The sequence below is a fragment of the Camelus bactrianus genome, chromosome 6 (assembly GCF_048773025.1).
Source record: "Camelus bactrianus isolate YW-2024 breed Bactrian camel chromosome 6, ASM4877302v1, whole genome shotgun sequence".
Taxonomy (NCBI): domain Eukaryota; kingdom Metazoa; phylum Chordata; class Mammalia; order Artiodactyla; family Camelidae; genus Camelus; species Camelus bactrianus.
Window position 1 is genome coordinate 70,556,614 of NC_133544.1, and position 21,650 is coordinate 70,578,263.

The following is a 21,650-nucleotide window of genomic DNA, read 5'->3' on the forward strand; positions in this document are numbered from 1 at the left end:
TTGGGGGAATAAACTGTTCCACAAATAGATTGAGTTAACCTCTGTTTTTTGGCTCCAAATTTCATTTTTTAGAAGTTGATTCCCTTCTGTCTGTATCCCTCTTTTCCATTCTTTTTATTATAGTACATATGTACTTAAAAAAAATAGTGTGTTTAATCTGACTCACTTACCTAGAAATACTCCCTCATGTATAGTACATACAGTCTGCTTCCAAACACCTGGCAGACAGATAGAAAAAACTGAAGAGTGATTAGAACAGGGTTGCTGGTGAAAACTATTATTATTTCAAGGAAAATTTTTTAGCATAGTAATAGAATAGCTGTAAGGGAGAGTTGAAGACTGTCATTCATGTATTTTCTTTTAATAAACATTTATTCAGCACCTCACATGTGTCAAACCCTATGATGTACCTGGTTCTGGGTGAGCATCTGAATACCCTATATGATTAGGTACAGAACGTTTTTAGAAGATTTCTGTGTGTGTAATATAGCTTCTTGGATAGTTAAAACCTGTTTCTCTTCTGCACATGCACCAGGATAAACTCCAGACATGTGTGATCATGTCTTTAGAGTGACTGTTAAATGCAAGAAGCCCAGATGCTCTGAGAGCTGTGAGTTACCAAAGAGACAGATGACATGACTACTGACTTAAAGAAAGGGAATAGAATTCAGATGTGTGGGAGGTACAGTTTTACTGACCTCTGGAAACTTAATAGAGGTTGGGTACATACTGGCTTTCCAATTTAACTTGCTAGAATTTTAATGAGAAAACGGAATTTAGGAATATAAGGAAAATTGTGAGAGGTTGTGCATTGTAAGTATCTTAACATAATAACTTGGAGGATATTTTCAACGTTGGCCTTAATCTTACAGAGATATCCAAAACAAATGAGTTCTGACATGTTCTTTGAACATTTGGAGTGGCATGGACTCATGGTAGTGTTGACTCTTTACTAGCCATAAACTTGGAAACTTTGAGGAAAATGCCTTAAGGAAATATTTTGATATTATATCTTCTCATCTTGGTCTTTTCATTATATTTTAGGACAAGGCGGCGGTGTTCTTTTTTCCTTAGTCTGGAAGATTTTAAGAATATTTTTTCCTTAGACTATTTATAGGTCAAATTTTGGCCTTTCATTTGATCCTTTTCGGTTGATTATATGAGTATATGCATTTGTACCCCGAGTTTTCTTTCTTGTTAAATTTAATATATCTTTATCATATTTCCCCTATTTTATGTGTCTGATATTGTTGAATGACTCATCAAATACTGTTCTACAGCATTTAAAATCTTCACAGAATACCTGCTCATATGGATATACTTTACTGATTGACGTTGAGGTTTCCTTTAATTTTGTTTCATTTGACCCTGTAATGAAATCCTTGGCAGCTAAGTTTTTACATCCCTAATAGATTCCTAAAAGTGGAATTTCTTGATCAAAGAATATATGTGATTTTTAATGCTTTTGGTGCTCACTTTACAGTTGCCCCTCAGAAAGATTATATACATTTATTAATATGGTTAATCTGGTTTCTCTATTATTTTGCTAGTATTGAGTGTTGAAATAAGTATTGAAATAAGACTGAGTATAATTTTATAGTTTGCTTTTTTTAACTGAATATATTGTGATCATTATCCCATACCTCTAAAAGTTCTATTTCAATACCCTTTAAAAAAATTAACTTTTAATTTATTTCTCATTTTTTGAGATGTAATTCACCATCCTAAAGTGTACAGTTCCATGGTTTTTAGTATATTTACTGTATTCTGTAACCATTACCTAATTCCAGAATGTTTCCGTCACCCTGGAAAGAAACATGCAGCCATTAGCCATCATTTGCAATACCTTCACCTCCGTTCTCTGACACCCACTATTATAATCTACTTTCTGTCTCTTTGGATTTGCCTATTCTGGACATTTCATGTATATATGGAATCATATAATACGTGGCTTTTTATGTCTGGTTTCTTGGCATAATGCATTTAAGTTTCATCTATGTTGTCACATGTAATGGCACAGTCAGCCCTCTGTGTTTGTGGATGTGGAACCCATGGTTTCCTAAATGGAAGTATACCGTGTACTGTGTGTCAAAGGTTATGATTCTTAATGATCCTGATTCACATGGCCAAATTGTTTTTTTAAAAGTTTGTATGAATGTAAACTCCTACAAGTAGGGTAAATGAAATTTTGTCTTCATTTTAGCCTCCTTAATATTTAGAGTATTATCAATTTTATAGGTAATTTGGTGATTAAATAAGACTAAATTGTTTTATTTGTATATTTTTATTGCTGGTAAAGTTGAACTTTTTTTCATAAGCTTATTAGTCATTTCAATTTCCTTTTTTTTTTGAAATTTCTATTTGTGTCTTGTCTGTTTTTCCCCATAAGGTCTTCCTGTTTTCCTTTTGATTGAGCTTTTTATATATTAAGGAAGTTAGCTAGAGGCTTTTGTTGTTGAAAATATTTTCCACAGTTGTCTTTTGATTTTTTTTTGTCTTTTGATGTGCAGAAATTTTAATCTTTATTATACAGTTAAGTTTTTCAGTGTAAAGAAAGAACTCTAAATAACAATAAACTCTTTATTATATTTGGAATCTCGTTTGTTATATGGTATGCCTTATTAATTTTTTTTTACAAATAGCCAGCAGTTAATTCCAGCAGCATTTAAAAAAATCTCTCCCTTTTCTCATTATTCTTTGATGCTTCCTCTATCATTTGTTGCATTCATGCATTTATGAGGCTCTGAATCTCAATTGCCTATTTTGTTTCATCAATCTGTTTTTTCCTCCCCAAGCTCCATTTAATTAGACTGAGATAGGATAGTATATTGTTATCTGTACAACTACTCTAAAGGATGTTTTGAGAGTTAAAGAAATGATATTAAGTGAAAAATATCTTTGCACATTAAGTACTCAATGAATGTTAGCTGTTAAGGCAGTGATGTTAATTTCATCTTCACATCTGGTAAAACTCTTCTTTCTCAAAATTGTTTTAGTCATTCATACACATTTTATTTCTGGATTAACTTTAGATTCTTCCCCTTACCCTGCCAACCTCCTGTCCTCTCAAAAACCATTACAACAGGATTGCAGTAAATCTATAAGTTAACTTGGGGCAGAACTGACGATACTCAGTGTTCCCATCCAGAAACTTGGTATTTCTCTCCATTTATTGAAGTTTTCGTTTTGTTTTTATAGATTTACTAATGTTTTCTTCTTAAAAGACCTGTATGTGTTTTCAGTAAAGCTATTTTTAGGTGTTTTGTTTTTTGTTAATATGAATGGAATCTTTTTTGTGTTAGTTTTTAAATGAGTTTTTACTGGTAGTTATGTATTCTTTTAGTATCTGTTGGTCTTTTTTTTTTTATTCTACTTACAGATTATCAGATATTTGAATGTTTTGCTCTTCTCTGTATCTTTGTCTGTGTATTATCTCCTTTTTGCCCCCCTTCTGAAGATTATCATTGCAATTGCTCTTTCACTGAAATGTTTTTCGGTTCATTTTTTCCCCGACTTTTGTCATTTAGGTAAAAACAGATGACATAGCAAGAATTTATCAGCCTAAGCGTTATGCTTTGTCACCCAAGACAACAATAACTTTGGCCCATCTACTTGCTGCTCGTGAAGATCTGTCAAAGATCATCAGGACAAGCAGTGGCTCCAGCCGGGAGAAGACAGCATGTGCCATTAATAAGGTTGGTTTTTCTTTCAGTATGATGGGGAATGGATTTATAATATATTTGTTTGATGTTTGTATGGACCTTAATCCAGTTTTCTTTTAATCCTAGTGAACTCCTAGAAAAGAGAGTGGTGGAGGGGCTTCAGTCAGTTTAGGCTTAGTTATGTTTTGTGTGTGCGCCTGTATATTTGAATTTCTGTATTCATAAATTAAACCATAGTTATATCTGAATTGGAGGAATTAAGAATTTTTTTTTCATTTTTCATTTTTATTAGATAAAACTGTTGCAGCTTGACTGCACATATATAATAGATTGAATGTAAATACATATACACAATATACTGCACTATTTTTAAAATTTACATGTATGTACTGTTCATTGTTTCTAAGAACGTTTAGAGCTTTAGCTTTTTAACCTTATATAGTTATCAAAGAAATAAAGCCAACCACAAAATAAGAATTAATTCAAAAAGATACATATACCCTGCTAACTGACATAAACATTTCCATTCCGTCAAAAACCAAATGCCTAGAAATGAACTTAACCAAGGAGGGTACCTATACTCTGAAAACTGTAAAACATTGATGAAGGAAATTGAAGATGATACAAAGAAATGGAAAGATATCTTGTGCTCTAGGAGTGAAAGAATCAGCATTATCAAAATGGCCACACTACCTAAAGCACTCTACAGATCCAATGCAACTCCTGTCAAAGTACTTACAACATTTTTCACAGAACTAGAACAAACAATTCCAAAATTTATCTGGAACCATAAAAGACCCCAGACTGCCAAAGCAATGTTTTGTAAGTCTTTTTTTTTTTTCCCCCTTTTTTCTTTTTGTTCTCTTTGTTATAGTTCGATGACTAGAGAAGTTCCTTTAACATTTGTTGTAAGACTGGTTTGGTGGTGCTAAATTCTTTTAGGTTTTGTTTATCTGTGAAGCTTTTGATTTTTCCATCAAATCTGAATTAGAGCCTTGCTGGATAGAGTATTCTTGGTTGAAAATTTTTCCCTTTCATCACTTTAAATATATTATGCCACTCCCTTTTGGCCTGTAGAATTTCTGCTGAAAAATCAGCTGATAACCTTATGGGAGTTCCCTTGTATGTTATTTGTCACTATTCTCTTGCTGATTTTAATATTTCCTCCTTATCCTTAATTTCTGTCAATTTGATTACTATGTGCCTTGATGTGTTCCTCTTTGGGTTGATCCTGTGTGGAACCCTCTGTGGTTCCTGGACTTGGGTGACTGTTTCCTTTCCCAAGTTGGGGAAGTTTTTAGTTATTCTCTTTCTAAAAATTTTCTCTAGTCCTTTCTCTCTTCTACTTCTGGGACCCCTATAATGTGAATATTAGTGTGCTTCATGTTGTCCGGAAGTTCTCTTAAACTGTCCTCATTTCTTTTTGTTCTTTTTTCTTTTTTCTGTTCTGCAGTAGTGATTTCCACTAATCTGTCTTGTAGCTCATTGATGCTTTCTTCTGCCTCATTTAGTCTTGGTTCCTTCTAGTGTGCTATTCATTTCAGTGATTTTATTCTTCAACTCTGGGTATTTATATTTTCCAGCTCTTTGCTAAAAACTTCACTCTGTGCATCTGTACTCCTCTTGAGTTCTCTTAACATCTTGGCCATCATTACTTTAAACTCTTTCTCAGATAAATTGCCTATCTCCTCATCACTTATTTCTTCTTCTGGGATTTTATCTTGTGCCTTGGCTTGGAAGATACTCCTTTGCCGCCTCATGTTGTCTATCTTTCTATTTGTATTTTTGGGTAGGCTAGTTAAGTTTCTTGACCTTGGAGAGGTGGCCCTCTGTGGGAGACGTCCTATGCGTCCCAGCAGTACACTCCTCTCTTGTCACCCAAGGGCCAGGGTCCAGCCGGTCCCAGTGTAGGGTCTGGCCTGTGTTTGTGGATTCCTTCCACAGGCTTTGGGATTGTTGTTTTCTTATTTCTGGTATTTGCCCCTGGTGGATGAGGCTGGTCTAGAGGCTTATGCAGATGTCCTGGCAGGAGGAGCTGGTGCCTGCCCACTGCTAGGTGAAGCTTGGTCCTGGACCTCTGGTGGGTAGGGTCTTGTCTAGAGGCTTTTTGGTCTTAGGAGGTAAGCTGATGGGTGGGGCTGTGTTCCCACCCAGTATGTTTGGCCTGAGGCTTCCCCACAGGCTGTTGGGTGGGGCTGGGTCTTGGTGCTAATGATCCAATCAAGATGTCAACCTCCAGGAAAGCTCATGTAGATGAACACTCCTGGAATATCTGCCACCAACTTTTATGTTCCCTGGGTGAGCTACAGCCATCTCCTAATCTCTTGGATGTCCCCAGGAGACTTTCCAAAACCAGTAGGCAGGCCTGGCTCAGGTTCCTTTGAAATTACTGCCTCTGCCCTTGGACGTGGCACATGTGAGATTCTGTGTACACCTACCTCCCAAGAGAATGAAGTCTCTGTCTCACCCAGTTCCGTGGGGCTCCTGGAGCCAAGGCCCACTGACCTTCAAAACCAGATGTCCTGGGATCTCCTCTTCCCAATGCTGGAACCCTGGGCTGGGGAGCCTGACGTGGGGCTTAGAACTCTCACTCCTGTGGGAGGGCCTCTGCAACTTAATTATTCTTCAGCTGGTGGGTCGCCTACCTGGGGGGCATGGGGCCCGATTATATTGCGAGCACGCCTCTCCTACCATCCTGCTGTGGTTCCCTCTTTATGTTTCCAGTCGAAGAAGAAAGAATTATTCTTATCAGTAGCTTTAGCAAGAATTATTTGCCTTCTTTCCAAGAATGTAATCATTTTTATCAATAAAAATCTGTAGCAGTCATTTCAGGTACTGACAGATTCCTAAGGTCCTTGGCGTAAAGGGAAGAAGAGTACATGCTTTGGATACAGATTTGGGTTCACCCCCAGCGCTGTCATTAACTTAGAGGACTCAACCGGAGGCGAGTTGCCGAATCTCTTGGAGATTCCATTTCCTGATTCAGACCATAGAGCCTCCATTTCTCTGACAGTGGTCTTAAGCTCAAAGAGGCTGAATTTTTTACTTTACAACAGCAGCAGCAACAATACACTTGTTTACAGTGTTTGTATTAGCTTGGCTAGCATATACTCTTCACTTAGAACACTTCATGACAAACTTCACTACAAAAGAGCAAAAAAATCAGAAGTAAGGGATTTGGGTAGTTTTAAAACATCGTTTCTCATTCAATGAAGTGAGAAAGATGTATACTATATCAAGGGATGGTTGTATATGAAGTCAGTTTGCTAATTATTGCTAAGTTTGGCACTAGTGTTTGGGTCTTCCTGCTTCCATTTTATGTCAACCTCCTCTCTTTTGAAAGTGTTGTCTTTAAACATGTAACTTAATATCATGCCTCAGGTTTATAAGTTAGTCTTTCTGGATCAAGAGTTCTATTTCTTTAAGTGGCATTGCCCATCTTTTTCTGACTTTATAATTTATAGCCTAATTATTTGAGGGCAGTCTTATCAGATCTTGGAACAGCATCCCTGTGTATTCCCCAACATAGCATGTTTGGCAGAGACCAATGAGAATAACCAAGAAAAGCTATTTTTTTGGATTTGGTGATTAGGGCATCATTATTGCTGACTTCACAAGAATGTTTGCCTGCTTCGAACCTTGTCGCACAGTGAGGATGTTGTACTGTTTGTCTTTCTATGACAAAACATGGTTTTGATGAGAGGATGAGTGGAAGTAGAACACAACTGACTCATAGGTCATTTTGGTTGAAGCAGTTACTGGTTTACCTTCTTTCCTGAAATGTACTAACAGGAGGCTATTCGTGTCCTCTTGGTCTCTGTTCATGGGCCTGTAAAGTAGCTCCTTTCTACAGAAGGTTGGGAACTTAAAGCAAACTCTTCCTTGGTTTATTCTTCAAAGTATTATAAAGCATGGTTAAGTGTATCAAGTAACTAAATAATATAGTAACTAGTAGTACCATTGAAAGTGAGCTTAAGTTTCTCATAAGAAAGAATAGTTCATAGAGAATCCTTGTATCTCTTTGCAGTGATAACCTTGGATTATAGCCATTATATTAATCTCTGATCTCATTACACCCACATGTTATCATAGATAGTTCATCCTTGTTGAAATAAAGTGTACTTTATTGGATAATCTAGTACTACATCAATGGCAATGCAAAGTCCAGTGTTGTATAAATGGATATTAAGTTAATAAATGCAGGGTATGTGGTTTGTATATATTGAAAATGTTTTGCTAAAAAAATTTCTTAGTGTGATAGGTACTACATTTGTTATAAAATTTGCTAAACAAATTTAAACAAGTCCTTAAGTTTCAGAAATATTCCCCCACATTGTTTAAAAATAACACCATATTGTGAGGGATTTGTCACACATCATATTTATATTTTCATTATTAATTCATACTACCATGTCTGATACTTTCATGTCCTTAAATGTTTGGCTTCTGTTTCTTTATTAGAACAGCAACTTCAATATTTCTTGTATCCTTTCTGTAAATTTTAACCTCTAAAATACTGGAAACTGAAAGGAGGTATTTCTTCACACAGGTGCTGATGGGAAGGGTACCTGACAGGGGAGGACGGCCGAATGAAATTGAACCACCACCACCTGAGATGCCCCCTTGGCAGAAGAGACAAGAAGGCGGTGGAAGGGGTGGCTGGGGTGGTGGAGGTGGTGGTAGAGGAGGTGGTGGGGGTGGAAGAGGTGGTTGGGGAGGTGGAGGAGGTTGGGGAGGGGGTGGGGGAGGGGGAGGGGGTGGCAGAGGCGGAGGTTTCCAAGGCAGGGGAGATTATGGTGGGAGGGGAGATTATGGTGGAAGAGGGGGCTATGGTGGAAGAGGGGGCTATGGTGGAAGAGGTTATGGAGATCCATATGGAGGTGGTGGTGGATATAGAAGATATTAAAAACTACAGGATGTAGATAGCAGTGCTTACTTCTTGATAGACACATTAGACATAGTGTTCTAAACAACTACTTGAATGTCATCTTTGAAATAACCACCATGTTAGACTCCCTGATGATACCATTCTTGAATTGGGTTTAATATGTAAAGAGCATTGTTTTATACTATTTGATCTCTTAGAGTGATGAATTTTTCCATATTCTGTGTACCCTGGAGCATGTTATGTCTTTTTAAAAAACAAAAAAAAAGCAAAAATTATTTTTAAAAATGTAAATATATTATTACCATCAGACTGGGAAAATGGAAAGTATTTTATTGTCATTGACTGAATTTAGATTGTTACCTGTATTTTATTCAGGTTTGAGACACATACATGACCCCACTTATAATGGAAAGGAATATAGACTATTGCCTCATCTGTATTCCTGTGGCTGTGTTTTGTATTTGTTAATTCTACTTTACAAAATAGGGAAGGGGACTGATAGTTGTGTTCAGTAGGTGGTTGTCATGACTTGTTTTTTTCTTTTATATGAGCAATTCCTCTGGCCAGGTTGCTGTTAAAGTTCCATTAATTGAAGCCCAAGTCTACTTTTTGCAATGCATATTTGATTTATTTTCCAACTGGATTTGAAATCTCTGTGATTTTGTTTGACAGAGCAGAATTAAAGATTGAGGTCAGAATTACTTTAAAGGGACAAAGACATGTACTAATTTTACATGACGTTGTGAAAAATATTTCTGAAAATTGGTTTCTTTATCATTTGTGCCATCACTTTAGGTATCTGAATATTAAAAGGCAGGCTGAGCTGCGTTAGGACATGTATTTCCAGTTTCAGTAGATCAGAGGCAGGGCCAAGGCATCCCTTGGTAATTCTGATTCACAGCTAGATTTGGGAAACAGAGGTTCAGGAATGATTAAATGTGGTTTGGTGGCTGGAGCTGTCAAAGGCTTGGGTGTCAGGAGTTGTGAATTCTCATCATGGCACTAGCGCAGGGGTGCTGTGGGCCAAAATGACGTTAGCTCCCAAGGGTTGACTTGTCCTTATTTATCAGTTGAGGAATGTGATACTTGTACCCTTTTCAGGTTGTTTTATAATTTTATGAAGACCTAAGTACAAGTCCAACTTGTGGAGAATTTATAGAGACTTGTTGTAAATAGTTTAAGAGGTGGCCCAAGTAATGCCTTTTTCTCTTACTGTAGAGAGAGAAAAAGATATAGTCACACAAATTTTTTCAATCCTACTATAAAACCTGTAGGCTTCTGGTCAACTGCACATAACAACTTTCTTTGGTCTAATCAACTCAACAAATAGAAAGCTGAGCACCAGAGGACAAGTGGTATTTGATATTTAGCAGTGTTATTCATGTTCTGTTTTGTTTTACTTTACAGTAAACCCCGTGGTAAAATCTAAAATACTGTTAAAACCTTAAATATTGTGTATACTGCAGTCTTAGTCATGTATTTTTTCAAGCTAACCTTTCAAAGAAGTTTGTTCAGGGTAGAAAAACAAATTTTTTCAGTTATTTGTAAACTTAAATTTTTTTCTAATGTTTATATTTAATGAAGAAATTTAATTTTATTTGTGATAGTTGAAGAAAAAGGTTTTCCATAATTAAAGGAACACTTATCAGTAGCTATGGACTCTGAAAAATAATTAAAAAAAAAATAAGCAAAGACCACTGGAGTAAAATATTTCAAAAGAGTTATTGGTTAAAATATTCATTTAAAACCTGTACATGTCTGCTTCATTTCTTTTAGGGAGCTTTAGTTGCTGCTGCAGGAGGAGTTTCTAACTACTTTTAGCTTCTTTTATCACTAAAGGTTTATGGCAAATAATGGTAGAATTATTAGTTTATTAATTTCTGTAAGATTTCTTTGTACCTTCATGGGTTATCTGCTGTAAATCTTATCCAAGTTTAGCACTTGTTCCTGGAATCCTGTTGGAGCTGGAACCACTCTTATTTACATTTTCCTGTAAACTTCACTTGAATGAAAAGCTGAGTGGTGTAGATCCTACTATCTTACTGTTTCCTGTGAGGTAGGATCTTCATGATAATCTTTCAGTAAAAATTTCTTTTGTAGAAGTTTGCTAAGCAGTATCTACAACAGCAGGAAGGCTGTTTGGGGCCTTACTGTGAAAATGCTTTACAAGTTGAGTGCAGGACAAGTGGAGAGTATGATGAATGGCACTTCACTCTTCACTGTTTCCTGAAAGCTAACTCCTCTTTCTGTGCCACCTCCTCATTCTTTTTTGCCTGGTTTTCAGTTTTATTTCTTCTTGCTACCTCTTTTTCCCTCCTCTTTTTTTTCTCCCTGCCTTGGTCTATCCTGTGGTATCTAATAGCACCTATATTACTGGAGTTTTGGATTAAAGGAGTAACCTCTTATCTGGACATACGTCCGTCCATACGTAATCACCACACCATTACACGTAAGCACTTAGTAAAAAGAAGGGATTAGGTGTTTCCTTTTAACCTCTTCCCTTGTGTTCTGAGTATCAGGGAAATCTTGCCTCCCTAAACAGAAAAACAAAACAAAACAAAACTTTAAACTGGAAACATTTAATTGCCTGTATATACGTCAAAAGCAGGTATGATAACCCAAGAAAGATTCGTGAAAGAGAATGTTCTGAGCAGCGACACTATCTGTACCTTGGAAGGAACACAGGGTAGAGATGTTTGGAGTGGGAATTGGGGATGAAAGAGAGGAGGTAATTTAATCTCTCCTTCAGGGCCAAGTTGTCAGTGTGACTTTATTATTTTGTATGAAGTATTATGAAATGCCAAAATGATAAATACACCAACATCCAAGTGTACCAGAATGCATTCCACGGTGGAATATGAATGATTAAAATCCTCCCCCTCCCCAAAATTGATCTAGTTAAACAAAAGCTGGCTGGGGATTAAGGAAAAATCATGGCTGTCTCTAAACACTGTGTGACTAGGTAATCATGAGCACAAATGAATTGCTCTGGGTGCTCTGTACTTTGGATTCAACCATCCTCTACCACTTCCACGCACAGCTTCTGAGTTTCTCTTTACTTGCTAGTTGTCTTAGAACTGTGGAATTAAAGATGAAAGCCACAGAAAAATGACCACCTCAGATTTACCTCCTTCAGTGTTAAGTATTTATAGACTTAGTATTTGGGGATCACTGTACGTCATTATGTAGTAAGATGGGAAAAGGCTGAATATTTCTGTACTTTTACTTCATGTTATAAAAAGATAAAAATGTACACTGAATAACTAGTTGCTTTGCTTTTCCTTTCAGGAAAATTCTGGTTAAGAGAATTAGGGAGTGGTCTTAGCTGTCAACTATAGTAAAAATTCAGGTAAAGCTTCTACATATTCATGAACTAGAAGAAACACAAGACACCTATGTTGTGGGGATTCTGATGTCTTTTATCATATAAATATTACACAATGAAAACTTACATTTAGTATAAAAAAAACAACACCTTTACAATCTGTACATTTGTTTTTTCCTTGCAGTTCTTTTACATTATACATCCTTAAACAGAAATTCACAAATGACCGGTAAAACTGCAAATGAATTACCAAAGAAAATGAGAAGTGACATTGCTGTTAACAAAACAAGATTTGTCCTTGTTTTGGCAGATAAGTGTGTCCAAACTTATTTCAAGTCAGTAGAAGCCACACAAGTTTGTATCCCAGGCTTGACAAACCAAAAATTGGTTTCAGATTATTTCTGTAGATTTCACTAACCCCAAGTAGCTCAGAGCAAACAATGTTAATTTATACATTATGCTGCTTTGATCCCTGCTAGACTGTAAAAACCTGTGCTGAAACTATTGCTTCCTATCCATTTCAGGGATAAATTCTGAAATGCTTGAGACCTTCTGGCCATGTTAATTAGGCTAATTAAGGGAACTGTGACTTTTCTAATTCCTACAGATTACAAGTTACTTACACAGAAATGAACCTGGGCTCTGTATTTTGGAGGGTAAGAAGAATGAAAAGAATTTAATTGGGTTACATAACTATGCTTAACGACATTGATCTGTACCATTGTTCATGTATGGCAGAGGACAAGGAGAGGTGACGAATATGAATTTTAAAGATTATAATAAACTCATGTTTGTTCCACATAAGGTAAGTAGAAAGTACTTCCTATAAGGCTGTATGCCAGGTGGTGGCCTAAGCAGCCCTGCCGTCGGGATTTTTGAGTTTGGTTTAGAAAAGGGTAAATGTCCGTGTAAAGTGATTCTTTAAAACACTAACTGAAAGCTAGTCACTGGTTTTCTCATTAAAGCTCAGTACAAGGAGTTCTGCAAATGGGAGCTGGTCTCTCATCAAAGAAACTTCCTAAATGGTCTGAATCCTCCAAGGAAGGTATTATTTGTATATATAATTTGCTTCTGATTAAGACTTGGTGTTGGCTTTAGGTTTGGAACTTTTAGTTGTTGAGATTATATTCTTGGCAGTTGGTCAATTTGTGTTTGAATTTTAAGTCAGCTTGGTATCAGGGTTTTCAAGCTTGGAAGGTAAGTTCCCCTGAAAAGAAAATGATCATATGGATTTTTTTTTTTTTTTTTAGAGAGAAAAAGAATCTGACAAGGAAGTTTGTAAATACTTGCCCAGATAATTAAAAAGCCCACTTATCATTAACCTTCATTAATAGAAAACTCATAGTTGTGAGTTTGCCAAACAATACAATTTACATTGTGAGCAATTTCTTCATCTTGTACCATTACTGAACTTTGCAAATTTGTGTATGTGACCAAAAGCCGCTTTAATTTGCTTCCACACTTAGGAAGGAGGAAACAATTCCAAGCCACATGCATGTCTGATATTGTATATACATAATATATACATATGTACACTGTCAGCTATTATTGAAGACTGATCCAATTAGCTTATTTCTAAATAGTATTAATAGTGAAGACAGTACAGTAGCACAAATTCAGTTCAAAAATAGTTACTTCAAAAAAGACAAGGATGGTATGTGAGAGTTAAACTTTTTAAAAAGCCATAAATTCTTAATTCTGTCCACTTGCACATCAAAGGGACAAATGTTTGCATTCCTTTTATTTTTTAGCTAATTAGCTAGTCATGTATGAGATAGTAATAGCCACGTTTCTAGCTATTTAATTTGGTTACTTAGTTTATGACTGTGAGACGAAAACTATGAGTTTTAATTGGATGATGTTTATCACCCCCCCCCCCCAAATTTGTGGCTACATCTCTAGAAGTTCACCTCTAGTTAGATGTCCTCGTGTGCATGAACGTAGTGAGGGAGGAGGAGAAAAGGCATACTGTTTAGATCTGAGGTAGTGAAGTGGGAACCAGATTTGTAAAGAATGCTGAAATATACAGGAAGCAGTTCTACTTTTGGAGTGTGGGTATTTTTCCATTATAAGCAAGCTTTGGATGGAACAAAGTAAATGCCAAGTTCACAAAAAACATAGGAAGGAAGGAAGGAAATTCATTTTCCAGGGATTTTAGTTCTAAGGAAGCAGCAGCCAGGCAGGCCACATAAAAGACGCTTCCCAGTCAGAAAACTATAGTCATGTTTTTATCATGCTTTTGATACTAGTCCTAGGGGGGAAAAAAGTTTGTGGTATGAATGGCAAAAATTCTGCATTCTTCAGGTTTCCTCCCCTTTAATTCAGCTGATTGGAAGAGAAAACAATACCGCACAGTAGGAATCTTTAAGGTAAAAAAATGAGTAACCACCTTTCTTCTTTAAAAGTACCCTTTTTAAAGCCAATCTAAGGTCCCCTTGGTCTCTGTGCTAACAGGTTTAGGAAATGAGATCTCCGGTGTCCTCATCTACAGGTTGTGCTGCTTGGGCTTCGGAGCTAAGAACAGTCACCCTGTTCCATCTGAGCCAAGACATGATTGCTTCTTGCAAGCTGGAGGGTTTCTATCTTCTTCTGTGCATATTTCAGTTGGATCTTTAAAGCATTATTATCTGCTTTCAGGGTATTTATTTCCTAAAAGGACAGGAGAATGAAGTATGTTAATAAAGCAGCAATGAATGGCAAATCAGTTATAATATTGGGAATACTACACTTGATTGGCATCTATTCACTGTGGCTGAGAATTAAAAAGTATTTTCAAGGCAGTTATTTTGCCCTGAATAGAAGATAACACGTTAAATATCAAATGAGCATGTGTAAACAGCAGTTAGTTTTGTTATTATATCAAAGATGTGAGTGGCTTGCAGAGTAAACCATTCCTGGGCAATCAATAGGTGGATAAGGAGAAAAATTTTTGGGTGTTGTACAACAGACCTAAACTTGGCAGAAATAAAAGAGTCTGGTCAGGTCTGACATACGAGAACTGTAATAAAGTGACATTATAGTTCATAATAGTTCATGTGAGCTATTATATGTATTATATATTACATACTTTCTCCCAAGAACCATTGAAAACTGATGGACGCTTGATCAAGGTAAGAATTTTATCTTATCCCCTTAAACTGGAATTTAGTTATGTAATTTGCAGTGATTTAGTTACAGACAGCTGTTGATTTCCAGTCTTTTTTAATTGAAATATATTTGACATAATATTGTGTAAATTTAAGGTATACACATTAATTTGATACAGTTATGTGATTGCAGTTATAGTGATAATTAGTACCTCCTTTCTTTGTAGTAGTTGGAATAAGTTCTAGTCTCTTAGCAAGCTTGATGATTTTAATATTGTCTGTATTCACTGTACTGTGCATTATATCTTTGGGGCTTATTTATTTTACCACTCATAAATTTGTACCCTTAAACATCTTTCCTGTTCCCCCACCTCCTCATCCCCTGGTAACCACCATTTTATTCTCTGTTCTTTTAATTCTGGCATTTAAAAGTTTCACATATTATATAGTACTTGTCTTTTTCTGTCTGACTTGTCTCACTTAGCATAATGTCCTCAAGGTCTTTCTCATGGCTGAGTAATACTCCATTGTATGTATGTATCACATTTGCTTTTTCATCCATTCATCTATCCTTGGACACTTAGGTTGCTTCTGTATCTTGTCTATTGTAAATAATGCTGCAGTGAACATGAGTGTGTATGTATCTTTTTGAGTTAAGTGTTTTCATTTTCTTAAGATAAATACTTAAGTCAACTTGCTGGATCATATTCTATTTTTAATTTTTTTGAGGAACCTCGATACTGTTTTCCATAGTGGCTGCTCCAGTTTTCATCTCCATCAGCAGGGCACGAGCGTTCTCTTTTCTGTGCATCCTCACCAGCACTTGTGATTACCTGTCTTCTCAAAGACAGCCATTCTGACAGGTGTTAAGATGATATCTCATCGTGGTTTTGATTTGCATTTTTCTGATAATTAGTGATGTTGAGCATCTTTTCATGTACTTCTTGGGCATTTGTATGTTTTCTTCAGAAAAAATGTCTGTTTAGTTCTTATTTTTTTTATCAGATTTTTTGTTATTGAGTTGTATGAGTTCTTTATATATTTTAAATATTAACTCCTTATTGGATAAATAACTTGCAAATATTTTCTCCCATTCAGTAGGCTGCCTTTTCACTTTGTTGATGGTTTCCTTTGCTGTGCAAAGGCTTTTTAGTTAATGTAGTCCCATTTGTTGATTTTTGCTTTTGTTGTTTGTGCTTTTGGTGTCATATCCAAAAATATATTGACAAAGACTAATGACAAGGAGCTTCTCCGCTAAGTTTTCTTCTAGGAGTTGTACAGTATCAGGTCTCGTGTTTAACTCTTTGATCCATTTGAGTTGATTTTTATGAGTGGTGTAAGATGGGGGCCAGATTTCATTGCTCTGCATGTGCTTATCCATTTTCCCCACACCATTTGTGAAGAGACCAGCCTTTCTGCCTTGGGTGCACTTGGCTCCCCTGTTGAATGTTAGCTGGCCATACGTGCAGGGTTAAATTCTGGGCTCTTTTCTGTTCCATTGGTCTGTTTTTGTGCCAGTACCATGCTGTTTTTGTTACTATAGCTTTGTGTATGATTTGAAATTAGGAAGTGTGCCTCCTGCTTTGTTCTTCTGCATCAGGATTACTTTGGCTAGTCAGGGTCTTTTGTGGTTCCTTACAAATTTTAGGATTGTTTTTTTTCTACTACTGTAAAGAATTCCATTAGTATTTTGATGAGGATTTCACTGAATCTATAGATGACTTTGGGTAATATGGACATTTTAACAGAATTAGTTCTTTTGATCCATGAACACAGGATGTCTTTTCGTTTGTTCATGTCTTCTTTGATTTCTTTCTGCAGTCTTGCAGTCTTCATTGTACAAATCTTTCATTCCCTTGATTAAATTTATTCCTAAGTATTTTATTGTTTTTGATGCTATTGTGAATGGAACAGTTTTATTTCTTTTTCAAAAGTTTTATCCTTAGTGTATAGAAATGCAACTGATTTCTGTAAGTTGATTTTGTATCCCTGCAGCTTAACTGAAAATGTGTATTAGTTTTGACAGTTTTTTGTTTAGTCTCTATATAGGACTCATCTTCTGCAAATAGTGAGTTTTGCTACTTTTTTCCTGACTTCGATGCTTTTTACCTTCTTGTCTTGCTTAATCGCCCTAGCTAAGACTTCAGTACTATATTAAATAAGACTGGTGAGAGTGGGTGAGAGATCTAGGAAGAAAAGCTTTGACATTTTCTCCACTGAGTATAATGTTAGCTATGGGCTTGCCATATATGGCCCTTATTATATTGAGGAATATTCCTTCTGTACCCAATCTGAGAAGGATTTTTATCTTGAAAGGATGTTGTATTTTGTCAAGTGCTTTTCCTGCATCTGTTGAAGATGATCACATGATTTTTATCTTTCATATTACCAGTGTCATTTATTACATTTATTGATTTGCATATGTTGAAATATCTTTATATCCTAAGGATAAACCTCATTTTTCATGGGGTATAAAATCCTTTTAATGTGTTCTTTTTTTTTTTGGTGGTGGGGAAGTAATTAGGTTTTATTTATTCTTAGAGGAGGTACTGGGGATTGAACCCAGGACCTTGTGTATTCTAAGCATTCACTCTACCACTTGAGTTATACCCTCCCACCTTTTAATGTGTTCTTGAATTCTGTTTGCTAATACTTTGTTGAGAAGTTTTGTGTGGATAGTCATCAGTGCTGTTGGTCTATGGTTTGCTTTTCTTGTAGTGTCCTTTTCTAGCTTTGGTATCAGGGTAATGCTGCCCTCATAGAATGAGTTTTGAAGTATACCCTCAATCTGGGGGAAGACTTAAAGAAGGACTGGTGTTAATTCTTTTAGTGTTTGGTAGAATTTACCAGTGAAGCCTGGGGTTTTCTGTGTTGGGAAGTTATTGATTACTGATTCAATGTCTTTGCTTGTTACTGGTCTGATTCAGTCTTGGTAGGTTGTGTGTTTCTAGAAATCTATCTATTTCTTCTTGGTGCTCTATAATTTGTTGGCTATATGCCAACAATTACTTGTAGTAGTCTCGTATGGCCCTATGTATTTGTGTAGTAACAGTTGTAATGCCTTCTTTTCGTATTTCTAATTTTATGCATTTGAGCCTTCTCTCATTTTTTCTTGGTCTGAATAAAGTTTGTCAATTTTATCTTTTTGAAGAACCAGCTTTTAGTTTTGTCAATCCTTTCTATTTTTTTCCCCTGGTCTCTATTTCCTTTGATCTTTATTATTTCCTTCCTTCTGCTAACTTTGGGCTTAGTTTTTTTCTAGTTCCTTGAGATGTAAAGTGAGTTTATTTATTTGAGATCTTTCTAGTTTTTTAATATATGCAATTATCACCATAAACTTTCCTCTCAGAAGTGCTTTGTCTGCATCCCTTAAGTTTGATATGCTGTATTTCCATTTTCATTTGTTTCAAGATATTTTATTTCCCTTTTGATTTCTTCTTTGACACATTTCTTTGGTTGTTCAGAAGTGTGAGTAATTTCTACATATTTGTAGATTTCCCAGCTTTCCTTTTGTTGCTTTCTAGTTTCATACCACTATGGTCAGAAAAGATAGATGGTATGATTTGATTTCACTGTTCTTAAAATTTGCTGAGATTTCTTTTGTGCTCTATCATATGATCTTCCCTGGAAAATGTTCCATGTGCACTCAAGAAGAATGTGTATTTTGCTGCTGTTGAAGGGAGTGTTCTGTGTATGTCTGTTAAGTCTATTTGTTATAGAATATGGTTCAGATCCAACATTTCCTTGTTAATTTTCTGTCTGGATGATCTATCCACTGCTGACTGGAGTATTGAAGTCCCCTACGATTATTGTATTGTCTGTTTCTCTCTTTAGATCTGTTGCTTAATATATTTCAGTGCTCCAGTGCTGGGTACGTGTATATTTATGACTATTATATCTTCTTGCTGTACTGACCCTTTTATCTTTACATACTGACCTTTGTCTCTTATCATTTTTGGCTTGAAATCTATTTTGTCCAATTAAGTATGGCTGTGCCTGCTTTCTTTTGGTCTCCATTTGCATGGAATATCCTCATTCCCTTCACTTTGAGCTTGTGTGTCTTTAGAGTTGAAACCACTTTCCTGTAGGCAGCATGTATCTATCCAGCCACTCTTTTTTGGTAAATTCAGTTGATTTATATTTAGAGTGATTATTGATATGTAAGGACTCACTACTGCCATCTTATTTGCTTTCTGGTGGTTTTGTATCTCCATTGTTTCTCTTCCCCTGTTTGTTTACTTTTATAAAGTGGTGGTTTTCATCGTGGTTTGTTCAGTAGCCCCCTTTATGTTTCATGACTCTTGATTTTTGCTTTGTGTTTACCATGTGGCTTACAGCAAAGGTAGATAAATTTTTTTTTATGCTGTTAACACCTTATCCTCTGTTTACCTATAAAAAGGCTCCATCCTTCTACATTTTTGATGTCACAAACTTACTTTTTATGCTGTGAATTTTTGAGAAATTATAATTGTTAAATTATTTTTAATGCTTCTTTCCTTAAGCCTTTATACATAATTAAGTGGTTAATACACCATTCTAATAGAGAGTTACAGTTTTCTAATTCTGCTACTTTTTAACCTTTGCTATAGTATAGTGTACTTCAATTTCTTTTGTGTCACTAATTAGCATCTTTTCTTTTTAGCTTGAAGAACTCCTTTCAGCATTTCTTGCAAGTGGCTTTCATGGTGGAGAACTCCCTCAGTTTTTTGTTTAGGAAGCCTTTATGTCCCCCTTCATATCTGAAGGATAATTTTGCTGGATAAAGTATTCTTGGTTGGCAGTTTTTATCTTTTAACACTTTGAATGTGTCATTCCATTCTCTCCTGGCCTGTGGAGTTTCTGCTGAGAAATCTGCTGACAGCCTCATAATGGGAGTTCCTTCATAGGTCCCTCCTCCCCACCAGCTGCCTTTAACATTCTTTATCATTAACTTTTGACAATTTCATTATAATGTGTCTTGGGAGTTCTTTTTGCATTAAGATAATAGGGTGTTCTCGTATCTTCTTAGTCTTGTATGTCTAATTTCTTCCCTAGCTTTGGGAAGTTCTCAGCTATTTTTCCTCTAAATATGCTCTCTGCCCTCTTCTCATCTCTTTCTGGTAGACCAGTCATTACTATATTTGTTTTTCTCATCATAGCTGATAGCTTTTTGAGGGTTTTTTCAGTATTTAAAAATCTTAGTGCTCCTTTTCTAAGTCACTTCTAAATTCCTGTCCTCTAGTTGCTGATTTGATCTGATCTGCCCTCTTGTCTAATAAGCTCTCTAATGCATTCTTCTCATTCATTGAATCCTTCAGCTGCAGAATTTGGTTCTTTTTTAAAATTTCAGTCTCTTTGGTAAATAACTCCTTCTGGTCATTAATTTTATTCCTGAGTTCACTGAACTGTCTTTTTGAGTTTCCTTGTAGCTTACTGAATCCTTTGTAACAGCTATTTTGAATTCTTTTATCAGTTAGATTGCAATATTCTGGGCCTTTTGAGTTTGGTTGCTGGAGAATTACCGTTTTCTTTTTGAGATTCTGTATTACCATGATTTTCATAGTGTTTGACAGAATGTGCCTCTGCTGTCACATTTGAAGTAGCACTACTTCTTTCTTTCTTAAACTGTAACAGTCAAAGTAAACAATTATCTGGCAATTAGAAGCCTTTCTTTTGTTTTCTAGAAGGTGGCACATACTATAGCTTGTTTTTTGGTTTCTCTACCTGAACTGGCCCCAGGGCTGCCCCCGGGAGTGCATGTGAAAAAAGCCGGCAGCAGAGTGGGGTAGCTGTGGGCTTTGTATGCTCACGGCACAGAAGGGTGCTCCCAGCGGTCTGCTGGCAGGTCTTTTGCTGAATAAAGTCCTAAAGCAGACAGCAAGGAACACGTTCCTTCCGTGCCTTTTGTTACGCTTGTCAGCCTCTTTCCTCATCATGGAGGTCCCTCCTCAGAAATCTGGGTGCCCTGCATGCAGTCCACACAGCTGGGTGCTTAATTAAGTTGCTCACTGCTTTCCACCTCTTCTGTGGGGAAGGAAGCCTAGCATGTTTACTCTGGGGAGTGGGACCAACGCCTTGAGTTCTTCCTTTTCCTCTCCCTCCAAACTCATATTTATCCTGCTTTGATGGTGTGTCTGATTTTACTGTCAGGCTGGCTGGACCTCCACAAATTCTCTTGTGTGTCCCCTGCCCTGTTTTGCATTCTCCACTTTCAGTTTTCTCCTGATAGCAGCATGTTAGGGCAGGGCAGGCTCACCAACTTCCCTTGGATCCACAGCCCTCCCTGAGGTTCTGTGCACCTATTTTCTGAAGCACAGGTAGGTGGACATCTCCTGGTGTGATGTGCAAAGACACTTTTGTTTGTTTATGAATGTGCAATTAGCTGTAAACACAAGGGGAGAGGAAAAAAGGAGCGACTCAGGCCACCATAATGCTGATGTCCCTCGTCTTCAGACTTTGAACCTCGTGTTCTTACCTTGTACCATAAAGATTACTCCCCCCAAAATATGTGGGTAATTTGTAATACACTGAGTTGTTTTTCACTGTAAATCACCTAGATAGCTGTCTGTTAGCTACTATGTAATACTGAGCATTTGCTACGGGCCAGGTTACATGGTGAGAGAGGTAGAAAATGTTGTCATATAATACCTGAAACTTTTTTGCATTTTCTTTTGTCCTTTGCTGGTTTAGAGGTATATACACGCTTAAAA

The 21,650-nt window shown here is 36.4% G+C and overlaps 2 protein-coding genes across 8 annotated transcripts in view; one reads left to right on the top strand and one right to left on the bottom strand.

Annotated features, from left to right (window-relative positions):
• FAM98B (family with sequence similarity 98 member B) overlaps nucleotides 1-10,301 on the top strand; it is a 33,746-nt gene extending 23,445 nt beyond the window's left edge. The window contains exons 7-8 of the mRNA XM_010965323.3: nucleotides 3,528-3,695; nucleotides 8,212-10,301. Coding sequence (XP_010963625.2) covers nucleotides 3,528-3,695; nucleotides 8,212-8,568 — 525 coding nt within the window. The 3' untranslated portion in view covers nucleotides 8,569-10,301. The remainder of the gene's footprint in view (nucleotides 1-3,527; nucleotides 3,696-8,211) is intronic.
• A 1,647-nt stretch (nucleotides 10,302-11,948) lies between these two features.
• The window catches only part of RASGRP1 (RAS guanyl releasing protein 1), a 439,223-nt gene continuing 429,521 nt past the window's right edge, over nucleotides 11,949-21,650 (bottom strand). For all 7 annotated transcript variants that reach the window (XM_074365886.1, XM_074365885.1, XM_074365884.1 and 4 more), the window contains one exon: nucleotides 11,949-14,524. In XM_074365886.1, the coding sequence (XP_074221987.1) occupies nucleotides 14,390-14,524 (135 nt within the window). In that variant the 3' untranslated portion in view covers nucleotides 11,949-14,389. The remainder of the gene's footprint in view (nucleotides 14,525-21,650) is intronic.